Source organism: Scatophagus argus, chromosome 9, assembly GCF_020382885.2.
Source record: "Scatophagus argus isolate fScaArg1 chromosome 9, fScaArg1.pri, whole genome shotgun sequence".
Taxonomy (NCBI): Eukaryota; Metazoa; Chordata; class Actinopteri; family Scatophagidae; genus Scatophagus; species Scatophagus argus.
In genome coordinates this window covers 10,982,475-10,995,207 of record NC_058501.1, presented here as the reverse complement: position 1 = coordinate 10,995,207, position 12,733 = coordinate 10,982,475, and the positions used below count along the sequence as shown (strand labels likewise).

General features: G+C 40.0%; 1 protein-coding gene across 2 annotated transcripts in view; it reads left to right on the top strand.

Annotated features, from left to right (window-relative positions):
- The window catches only part of cdkal1 (CDK5 regulatory subunit associated protein 1-like 1), a 204,867-nt gene that overhangs the window by 75,077 nt on the left and 117,057 nt on the right, over nucleotides 1-12,733 (top strand). For both annotated transcript variants that reach the window (XM_046399649.1, XM_046399650.1), the window contains exon 8: nucleotides 10,009-10,112. In XM_046399649.1, coding sequence (XP_046255605.1) covers nucleotides 10,009-10,112 — 104 coding nt within the window. The remainder of the gene's footprint in view (nucleotides 1-10,008; nucleotides 10,113-12,733) is intronic.

The window sequence follows — 12,733 nt, the reverse complement described above, 5'->3', positions numbered from 1 at the left end:
ACAAAAAAAAAAAAAAAGACTTTCTAATGCTCTGTTTTGTGTGCCAGTTTTAGCATGCTTGATACTATTAAGAAGCTGGTGCATGTCTGTGTGTGTGTTTTGCCCTAGGCCACACTTTTAGGCCCCGTTTGTGCTTACTATATCTATATGTGTGTGTTGTCAGTGACACTGAAAGCCCTTTTATGAACAAGTTGAATCGTGATGCTCAGCGTCATAAACAAGGAATTTACAACCACTCAGTCCGAATGGGTCATTAAACTCGTGTGTGTATTTTGCTCTTGCTGTATGTGTGAGCCATTGCCACTGCCAGCCATTTAAAAAAGCCCTTTGTTCCACAGTTACAGCTCATTTCATTTCATCATCTGTCTCTTTCCTGTTCTATTTAGTCACATTTTTGGTAGTCATAATATCTGTCTTTGCTAAAACCTACTTGATCGACAGCAGGTGTGGGAGGGGGGTGTTTCTTTCCTCCCTACAGTCGTGGGACTGATGCATTGTTAAAATCAGTGTAAATAATGATAAAAGTTATGTTTGGCATCTGTAGTTGTGCATAGCACAGACATTCTTGATCCTAACCAGATCCCTGTACCATTAAAATGTCTGTTTTCATAGTATTATATAATGCAGTGTATTCTGCTTCTTTTGAGTTGATATTTTCCTCAGCCGTGTATTTCAAATATATGCAGGGTTAATCTTACAGTACAAGAAGGCTGATAAATAGAGATGCTGACATCTCTTGAATAGAAGAAAACATTAAAGGATCCTGCTGTTCAGTTCCCCCCTTTTTTCACCTTCTGGTGCCAGCAGTAACATATTTATCTTCTTAATGTAAAGCTAATTTAATCTGACTATTAAGCCATGTTGAATATTGCATGATGCCATTGTTAGGGTTTTGAATAGATATTTAATACCTTTTTAAACATGAATGTTTGGTATGCTTTACTCAGGCTCCATAATATTAATCTCTAATCTTGTTTATTCAGTGTTGTTTTTCTGTTCTATTCATTTGTGTTCATAAAGTATCTGAGCAGGCTAGTGGCTAATTTCTCACGTATATTGATTTATTTCTGCCAGTTCCTTGATTTCTACAATCACATCACCATAGCACAATACACACACACACACACACACTATGGAAACAAAGCCAACCGAGAGAAAAGTGTCTTCTTGCTTGTGTGCTGGCACACATTGTGAATGTGTTTGTGTTAGCTAAGAGGCCTCTAGTGAGTTAGCTGTATGTTTCCTGTGATTTACGTCTGACTGCCACAAGTTCTCCATCCACTTTCAGTGCCTACAGAGAGGAATAATAGGTCTTATCAACCCTTGCTGCTGACCTTTACGTAGATTTGTGTTAACATTGTGGCACGGGTGTAATGTTCAGGGCTTGGGCCGGCTGTGAGAGAAGTAAATTTGTTGTCACAGACATCTAGATGGTGAGGAACAACAATAAGCCTCATAACAGGCAGTGTCAAGGTTAAGGCACAGACACACAGTAATGTCCTGTGTGTCAGAGACAGACTTTCTACATTAAAGAAGAGGTTGATAGAATAATATTTTGTCAGCCCTATTTCTGACCTGATGTGTCAGTAAATGGACATGGACTTACATTTATATAGTGTTTTTATAGTCTAGTTGTTTTTTTAATCATTTTAATTGTTATTAAATCCAATTACAGGTAACTTTGGTTAAATGCTGAGTTGCTGTGTTTATGTGCATATGTGTTTAGTGCTGTATAGTGGAACACAAATGTTACAAGTGGAGTAGGTCATATGTGTATTATGTGTCATTGAGGCCAAGGTCTGGTCGTCTCATCTCATTCACTTACACAGACGCCTGCAGTCGACATTTTGTCTCCTAAACTAATTTCATAAACATGATGAAACTAGGGCGGCATAGTGGTGCAGTGGTGCCTCATAGCAAGAGGGTTCCAGGTTCCAATCCCGGTCTGGGCCCTTCTATGTGGAGTTTGCATGTTCTCCCTGTGCCTGCGTGGGTTTTCTCCGTGTACTGCGGCTTCCTCCCACAATACCAAAAACTCTAAATTGCCCCTCGGAGTGTGAGTGTGAGAGTGTGTGGTTGTCTGTCTTTGTGTGTTGGCCCTGCGATTGACTGGCGACCAGTCCAGGGTGTACCCTGCCTCTTGCCCGTAGTCAGCTGGGATAGGCTCCAGCTCCCATGCGACCTTGACGGATAAGCGGTATAGAAAATGGATGGATGGATGATGAAACTAGAACTCAAAATAATCTGCATTATTTTATTCTATTTTTTTCTTCCCACATATATTTGTATAGTAAAAAGAAATCAGATGCCTCCATGCAGCCTGTGATGATGGAGAAGCAAGAAAACATGCTTTATCTGTATCTGCCTGCCAGCCTTTTATTTACTACAGAAAAATCAGGTCTTGATGATGGAAATATCAGCTCCTATTGAATAGACCTCAGAAATTTCTTCATGACACCAAGTCCTTTTTCTTTACATCCTAACTGTTGCATCCAATTCCAATTTATGAACACAATTTATGAACAATAACATACTCTATTTTTTTTTTTCTATTGACTCTTATCACATTGCCAATCTTTCAGGCTTTTCAGCACATGGATGACAGTGTTCAGCACCTGATAGTCGACCTCTGCTTTGTCTCTGGCAATCAGCACACCTCCGCTGCTGGATTCTTTTCTTAGCCCTCCTTGCAACAATTTCTGTTTTGAGATCAGTCAGACTCAGCACATTGTGTCTTTGATGCCAGAGGCCTTGACGTGCCTGGGTAAAAAAGACACAGCACAGCTCATCAGTGACACACTTGATAATAAAGACTATCACTAAAGAATAGTAGAGACATTGTAAGATAGAGGAGTTCTTTGCTTTAAAGAGAAAACGGAGTGTGCTACGGAGAGAGAGAGTGGGAGAAACGGGCGAGATGGGAAGTCATTAGCCGAGTTAAAGGCAAATTGAATCGGGCCTATGTGCTCTTTTATAATTTGAATTTCTCTGGCAATTACAGTGAGGAAGCGAATAAGGCCTCGGAGAATGAGGAGCCACTGTTTTCTTGAGATGCCACAGAGGAACACAGAAAGAATGTCTCTTTTTTTTTTCCTTATTTATCCTACACACACACTATACCCAGCAAGCAAAGCAGGTGTGTTTGCTCCAGTTTGACATTCAGTCTGTAATATCACCACAGCGTGATATTCACTGCAGATAATTTGTCCATATCTTTCTATCATCTTAAAAGCAAATATACAGACTGTGTTATGCTGCTCTACTTTACTGCGTTTGCATTTTCTTGTTGGTCAATGATCTCATCTTTTCTTTTCTGTGTTGTTTTTTCCCCGAGGAGCAGAAGTGAAAATGCATGATGTGAAGCAGCAACAACAGAAGGATAAAATGTGCTGATGTGCTTCAGAAAAGTAGAGTAACAGAGGAGTGAAGGGTGTTTACAGAAGGGTTTCTGATCACGTACATATGTGTCTACAATTGTGGGGATGCATCGATGCACAATATACACACCGTCTCTTTTGATTTTGCACATTAGCACACACCACATACAAAAACACTCCCACCTCCACAAAGGAGTTCCCATTTTCTTTTTCTATTTTGTTTTCGACTCACATATGATCATATGCAGACTTGTTCCCACCTATCCACTCACACACACACACACACACACACACACACACGCACACGCCCCTTCACGCTATGTACCATGGTGGCCTTCCCTGCTGTTTATCAAACCAATGTATGGGTAGTTTTCAGCTCCACTGGTCTGAACATATTATTCCATTTCCCTCTTCCCCACTGCTTAACACACAAACACACAAATACATGGCTCACACACATGCACACACACCACACACACACACACACACACACACACACACACGCACACACATGCTGTTCACTGTTCTTCCTACTTATTCACCAGGAGAGACTCTGCTCCCCACAGTAAATCCAAAAGATTGATGTCTCTCCTTGGACAAAATGAGATTGTGTGTCATTACAAGGCATTACGCTACAGAACTCCTGAGTAACTGAATTAGCCTAGTATGTCATGACAAACAGAGCTTACACACACACACACACACACACACACACACACATACACATACAACTGGCCATCTTACAGACTATTTACCCCAGCCAATTTTTCTATGTTTCCTCTTTAAGAGTTAAATGGTCCACAATCATCCAAACAGGATCATCTACCCAGATAGTAAGTTTTCTTTCTGTGACTCAAACATGAAGCTGTCGTTTTGTCTGTATGGTTGTGTGCACATATGCAGCACAGTCAAATTACTGTATGTGGACAATGAGACTTTTTTACTGTGTTGGCACCAGTGCATTAGACTTTAACAGGAAACACTGACACTTAAGTCAGTGACCCTCTTGACTTTTATGTTCTTACATCAACAATGAATCGGATGTGTGCGCTGGAACTTTAGCTCTTGCCATTCACAAGTAACTCTTAAGATAAACGAATAAAGGCATTGTGTTTTATGACCCACAGATATCAGCGGGCGCTTGGTATGTTCGGTGGTGATGCTATCCAAGGCCTACACTGAAGCCCCCTTCAGTATGACTTTAAATTAGTCAGTAAGGGTTCATCATTAGCTGCCGAATCACTTTGCACAGGTATGAGACATTCTTTATCTGTGCAGAGAATGAAAATGCAGAACACAGTGGTAGCAGTGATACCTCTGGGTGGGCCTGCTGCTCAAAGGTCATGCTTAGTCCAAGTTATTAAGGTTCAGTCAGATTTCTTAAGTTCGACCATCTGACTTTGCATTGCTAAGCCAATGAGATTACTGGGACGTCACCTAAGAGCAACTTTTGATCGCGAAAAAGTATGTGTGTGTCCCAGTTTTCAGAACTGTAACGCATCTCTGTAAAACCATTTTATAATTTTAGCAGTGGCACTTAGAGCACAATTCTGTCCACTGATCATGCTTACAGGTATGTGTTCAATCAGGCCTGTGGTCACTTACCGATACAGCAACCAGTCAGTGATTTGGGAGATTCTGACAAAGCAAAGAAACATAAAAAAAGATAAATCACAAAGTAGAATGTAGGAGTTCTTATTAAGCGTCTCTTGGTATCTGCAGACATTTTGGTTTAGTTATATGCTTACCTACTTGGCCAGTAAAGAAGTCAGTTAATGAGACAGTAGGTAAGATCAAGTAAGGCAGACAACAAGTTAGATGATCACGTTTCTACACTGTGAAATGGCCAGCCCTCAAATCTTCATGTCAGATCTTGTACCACTTGACTTTTTCTGTATCTTTAGTGGTTTATAATAAACAAACATCGTACAATTCTAGTCCTTTAACAATAGGGTGACAGATCTAGTACAAACACTGTCTGGAGGTCTATCTGCAGACAAAACAAGAAGTTGAGACTCACAGTTCCTATGTAGACATGGAGTTACTGTTTCACACACATGTACACGCTCTGACACACACGTGCTGTCTTTCTCCAGTCAAAACAACAAGTGAGGCTCCTTTTCTACTTACAGAAATCCAAGGTCAGCAGCATGTGACACCTTTTGAAAAACACACATACACACACACACACACACACACACACGTCCAACGCAAAAAAAAAGCAAAACACAGTATTACATGAGAGGATGGTGAGCGAGAGCTTTGTGTTTTTTTATTCTCAGTCTGACCAGAGCTACAATGACAAGTGAGCTGCTCTGTTTCTCATCTTAATTTCTAGACTGTTAAAAGCTTCAGACACTCAAGTAAACCCTTTGCTAATCCATCAGACAATGACACAACTTGCTGACATGCTTGTTTTGTACAAAGTGATGTCCTGTGTCACCACCGTTAACATCATCATCTAATTACATTGAGAAAAAGCAGATATATTTATATTGTTTGGTTGACCTCAATAAAGTGATAACTTGTGTTCCTCATACAGCTGATTTTTATGCTTTTCTATGTACTTCTGCAGCAGTGCGTTTACTTAATCAACACAGTTATTTAATGAAAAGTGAGCCAAGAAAGCTAAGCTCCACAACAAGCTATAAGGACTTGAGTTTCTGTTCATCCAAAATCTTGATCGTGGTTTAAAATTAGAGCCCCTAATAAGATCTGAGGTATAAGGAACATTGTCAGAGGCATGCAAAGTTCCCATATACGTGAATGCAACCATCTCTCATGACAGTGTATCAAGGGCAAATAATGTTTAGCTGCCAACCTTTCTCAGAATAACTAATCATCCTCTATTCATTATTCCAAATAGGTCTTTACTCCATTGTGTCAGGCTTCTTTGTTCCTTGACTCCACATTATTCTGCAGCCTCCACTTTGACTTTGAGATGACACTAACGGTAAACTTAACAGCCTGGTGGCTTTGTTCATTCATATAATAGCAGTTTTAAGATTTTGTTTGCTCATATACCCACTCCACCCCACTCCCACTCTCAACAATAAGCGCAATGAATAATCTCGGCTCATAATTTGCAAAGTGCTCAGACTTCCCCTCGCAGTTTAAGCTTTGTTTTCATAATTGCATCTTCAAGCTCGCACAATACGAACCCTCATGAACACACATGCACACACAGTTGCCTAAATGCACACATGGCCCAATTTGTTTATGCGTAGAGCAGTTTTCTAATTAATCCTAAATGTTTATCTTTGAGAAACCTTTTCCTGCTCAATTCTTTCTTTGCGTTTTTAATATGCTGCATATGGGAGCCTATCCAAAGTGTGTGATACAATATTTGTGTGTGTGTGAGAGAAAGAGTGTCAAGGGAGGTTTACATATGTATAGAGGAACCTCAGGGTTTTCCTCTCTTTGTTACCTTTTCAAGGCTGCAACCACACAATAGTCTGCAACTCTTTCTTGCACACATACACACACTGACACACACACATGCACGCATTTACACACACTGGGGAGGTAGGCTCTCTCATTGTAACACATTGATGAACTACACTGTTGTCAGGTACAACAGCTACCTCTGCGGTTTAATTAACTGAGACAAAACAGAAGTGGGACAGAAACAAAGGAAGGAAAGGATGGAGGTTTAATAAGGAGGAGAAATATTTTGTTTGAATTCTAGATGCATTTGGGTGGAACAAAATAAGATTGAACAGTGATTCACTTCTCTTCTGGAAGACAGAAAATTTGAATCCATAGCAAACTGTGTGTGTGTGCCTGCGTGTGTGTGTCCGCCAGAGAGAGTGACAACGCTCCTCTCCTTCAGTCACTGTTGGTCTGAGGGTGCTGACTACTTGTCGCAGTCTGTTTAGGCTGATGGAGGGGTTGAATCTGCTAATGCGTTGTTGTGATACTGGACAAATGTTCAGCAGCCGCACACTCACACAGACACATGAGCACACACACTCATTATTGATGCAAGCGCACGAGCACACACACACTCGAGCAGGCCACTGGCTGTCTCTCGAGATTAATGTTGGTGTGATCCACTCAGCTGGGCCTGATCACATTAAGACGGATGGACCCCCTGGTGGTGTGTGTGTGTGCGTGTGTGCACACAGGGCCCCATCTGTCTGTGTTTTCTCCACAGCTAGGCCCTGTGACCTAGCTGCCATCCTTAGTGCCCTCAACTAGGATAAGCAATACCCTGAGAGGGGAGAGATGGATGGATAGAAGGATAGATAGCTATATTCTCTTCTGTTTCTCTGTTTTTCTTCATGGTGACATTAAAAGTGCTCCTGGCATTTTGTTTGGATTTCAGAATTATATTGTAGGTGTTTCGGTGGACACTTGTGATGGTCTTTCACAGTCCAGTAAACGCAGTAAAAAAAAAGATGACTTCTTTTATTCATTTATTTTCACTAATAAAAAGTTATTGCAGTGCTTCTTTGTCAGGTTAATGGTTCTTGTTCTGCTCAGTAGTTGACTGTGATAAAAACTTGGCCCTGGTGTGAATGTGTAGAATTGTCTGAATGTGATCCAGTAGTAGAAGAGCATGCAGTTTTGTGTAACTCTTCTTCTGGGAAATGCGTTTTAAATGAATCTTCAACGCCATTTTCATATGTGGCCATAACACTGTATGTGAACTGTAATGTCTTAGCACATTCTGAGAAGTAATTTTCTCTTAATGTCTTTCTTAGCTCGGTCTATAGTGCCTCACTCTGTTTTTCCCAGAGAATACCAAGTTCACTATGAGCATACACTGACTGTCTCTCCACTGCTCCAACAAGATCTGTCAATGTTGAAGACATCACACCATGTACTTGTAATCAGAAAAAAAATGCAATTTAGCAAACTGTTTCTTTAGAATCATATGGAGACTCCATTGCCCAACTTACATACACCTCATGTAAACATGACAACTATTGGGTCTTAAGGCCAACATGATTTGTGTGTTGTTGGACTGTTTGCCCATTGCCCAACTTACATACACCTCATGTAAACATGACAACTATTGGGTCTTAAGGCCAGCATGATTTGTGTGTTGTTGGACTGTTTGCCTCTTGGAAATCCCTGTTATGTCTGTCACGGACAGATTCAGGGTTTACGCTTGTTATCTACAGTAGTCTGATTTTATAGTCTCCTGTTAGCTGCTGTTCATCACAGCATTTGATGGTTATTATTCATTAGTAAGATGTTTTTGCCGTCACACTGTAGTGTATAAATCCCACAGCAAGCCAGTTTTAACATTCTGACACTTTCATTTCCTCCTTTAAGAGGAGCTGGAGCTTTTCAGCGTTTTTCTGTGTCAAAAGCTTACATTAGTAATGCTGTGTTAATAGACGGTCTTGTTGTTTTCTGCATGAGCAGATTGACTGCAGTCTAATATCAGTCACAGCTTGGTTGTATTGGGGCTTTTAGTGAAACACCACTTGACGTGCTACATTCTACTTGTGGGATGTTTTTGTCCTTTACATCACTTAAAGTATACATTTGGCAAATGTGATGAGGATTACTCTCTAAATGTTGTGGTGCTGGATTCATCTGACTGCAGAAAACTGAAACCCCTATAGGTGCCAAGCTCTAAAACATGTGCAAGAGAGAGAAAGTAACTTAATCTTTTTTTTCCCTTCTTTTCTTATTGCTTTCAGAGGCAAACACATTTAACTAATTACAATGTTTAACTCATGTTCACCCAACAGCTTGCAGCTAACTGGAGCTGTTGCCCGAAATTTAAACCCACAGTGAAATTGCGAGTTAAATGAAACTTCTGTGGTAACAGAAACTGTGTATATTTTTAAACCAGTGTGACAAATTGGAGGTCAGAAATGAAATTCTAATGGGCTTGATCCAGTTGTTACTTTTAACAGTGTCCGCCCTTATTTTCGGTCTTGACAACAGACAACTTGAATAAAAGTCCCCCTTCACCCTAAACAAAGACTCCCCTAGAGTTGACGCCATGCCATGCATTTGGATCTGCTGTGTGACAGTGTGTCTCCTTTTCGCTCTGTGTATTTTGTCTTATTTTAATTTTTCTGCTTTATAGTCTCACTCCCTCCCTTCCACGGTCATTTTGAATTAAGCTTCTCTTCTTTTCGAAAACAAAACACTGCATTGAATCTAATTTTTCCACTGCTTGCCTTGGTCTGAGAGACAGCTGTCCACGGTTATTTTGGAGCTAGCTGGAGTCCTTTTAAACAGTTTGAGAGAGAAAGGACAGTTTTTGACTCCCGGCTTTCTTCTCCTGCTTCTGCTCTATTATGAAAGTGTGCATGAATAGATTTCATTATTACAATCTTGTCTGTTTATCTGTATGCTCACTGTGTTCTTCTCAGTACCTCCTATTCCCACAGTTCAGATCACTTGATTCAAATGAAAATGTTGTTAATGACATGTCTTTCTGCAGTTTTAGAAAACATAAAGGTGAATCATTATTTTGTGCCAGCTCTCACCCATATTGTATATTGTCACATTCCCATGAAATATTAGCTTCTTTGAACGCTTTGCTGTGAAACATAGTACAACACAAAAAGCTTTCTGATTTCTATGCTCAGTGTTGCACGATTGTAACTTTAATCTGTGGCCTTTTCCTTTTCTCTCACTGCCTCTGTTTCTGTCCATCTAGGTGTCTGAATGCGTGTACCTACTGTAAGACGAAGCATGCCAGAGGAGACTTGGCCAGCTATCCCATTGAGGAGCTGGTAGAGAGAGCCAGACAGTCTTTCCAGGGTGAGTACATTGTCTTCCTGACACAAAAACAAGCGATCACAACATCTGAATTTGAATTATGGTATTTATATGCTGCATCATGGCAATGTCATCTTTAAAAAAAACAAATACCACATTAGTAGCAACGTGAATGACTGGATCTCAGACAATATCCTGACAGATAAACTTGATTTATATGCGGTGGAACTGAAAGTGCTGCTCCTGGAAAACTGAAGGTTCTGATATCGGATAAGTAGGTTCTTCGACACTTTGATGCCAGATGAACAGCTGTTGTGCCCTGGCATCTGTTCCTAAAGAGAAGGCTTGCAGAATCCCCCACCGCACAGCCGGCTGTGTGTCTATTAGAGCCCCAGGCGGGTCAATCAAGGGCAAGTCCTACACATTGAGGTCCCACTTCCATGACATTTAGTACATGCAATATACAGTATTATCTGTTGACTCTTTGAAAGTTATTTGGTGTTGAATCTAAAATCTACATACTACATCAGTATAAGCAGACTCTAAAACCAATACACAAATATGCTTATGTAATTGAATTGAGATTTATGGTCATTTTCTTTGGAACTCGTTCATGTAATTGAGTGAGTTCTCTCTACCTTGTACCCTAATTCATGTCAAATGCTGCTTTTGGGGTCTTCATGAATTACCTCATCCTATAAACATTTCATTAGTCATGCACATAATTTAAATATAATTCAAACTTGACCATGAAAAGAGCTGTGTTTAAGTCCTGATCAAATCTACAACTTGTTTATTTTGTGTCACTGAATAATCAGTGTCATTCAGTGTTTCAGAAAACAGACCAAAGGCCTCGTTCATGAGAGCTGTCAAAGACATGAACATTAGAAAAATAATGTTTATTTCTTCTTGAATTATCTGGACAGATGATGGATTAACTCTTAATTTTGTAAATAGAATATGCTTATTCATAGAATTACTAAAACATAACCGTTTCTCACTCTGCTAATTCTGCTAGAAAAGAAAACAAATATTCTACATACAGTATTTAGTGAATTTCCTCCCTCTGCTCCTTCTGAAGATCTTATTCTTCATGGTGCTGCTAAGCTTGTGGTTACAGAATGGTGAATGCAGTTTTCTTCTTTTATTTCTTCTTCTTTGATTAAAATAATCAACACTTGTTGGAACTTGGTGTGACCCGGTGCTTTGTAGCTTCCTGCTTTAAAAATTACATGCAGATGCTAATATATCGCATTATTGTTTAGACTTTTGAAAGCAATGCTTGGAGGCAGTAGGATTCTCTCAGCATCTTACTGGCCAGTCAAAGACACATCCTCACTTTATATGAATGAAAAATCTGAATATGTCCTTGACAAGGACGCGGCTTTTTAAATCCCGTTCTGAACTCTTTAAAACAGCTGTATCCATGCCACTGCGGTGCCCCGGGGGTGGGCAGTCAAGGTCAAACTCACCAGCTGCTTGAACCTTGATACATCTGCCCTTTACACTTGTTTGAGAGAAGTCAAAAGTATACAGGGTATATTGAGTAGTTGATTCAGTACCTGAGCTACTGTCCTGTTAGGTCAACATTTTCTGGGTCCACCCTTTCTTTACTAACTGCCACAAACACTCATTGTAGTAAGATTCAGTTATAACCTTGATGACAAGCACACACAATGAATTAATACATGAATGAGTCAATTAAACCACTAGTTAACAACACACAAAAAAACACAGGTATTCAAACAAAGTGCATATTCATCCAAATGTGTAATAGATATTTGGTTAGCTATGGTTGTAGGACACAAAGGAGGAAGTGCAATTTGGAGGCCAGATGTAATACTTGTGTGTGTGTGTGTGTGTGAGAGATGCGTTAAAACTCAGGAAACATGAGCGTCTGAGACCGTTAGTTGTTGTTTTGAAAACACAGAAAGAGGAAGCTGGAGGTTACCGCCTGTCATGATTTACAGACAGTTGGAATAAAACAGAGACAGAGATGGGTAATGTGAGAGGAGAGAGATGAGGTTTCACTATCCACTGCTCCGTGTGGTGGATACAGTCACACTCAAGTGTTAAAATTAGTAAACCTTTGCGATATTTTGTTCTTGTTCAGTTTAAGTCTCTCTTCATGTACCGAAACACTGTTTCCCTCCTATATTTCACTTACTCGCTGGAAAATCTACTATTACACACACAAACACATGCATGTTTAGTGCCTATAAAAACAGTAGGACATACAGTTTGCCACAGTATTTCCCTGATTGTTGTTGACCATGTGGTAATTGTTTCTGACACACACACACACCCATGCAGACAAGAAGACATACACACACTCACTGTTGAGTGTGATAAGCAGGTTTCATCTCAAAAATAATTGGCATCCACACCCTATGGCCATCTAATGTATACTTTTTCTGTCATATATAATATATTTCTCTTTGGTTGAGCAAATAGAATCATCTGCCACGTTTATGAACCAAAGGCACGCTGTTTACTCCATCAAATATTTTTGTTAGGTTTGGAATTACATTATGGCACTGCAGCAGAGCCCCTTTTCTTTCTCACTCTCGCTCTATTAGCCACCTTTTTCTTATCTCAAACAAATTGAGCCTCACAAATGGGCTGCAATTCGATTTGCTATTTGATGTCTTTTGAATAAAATA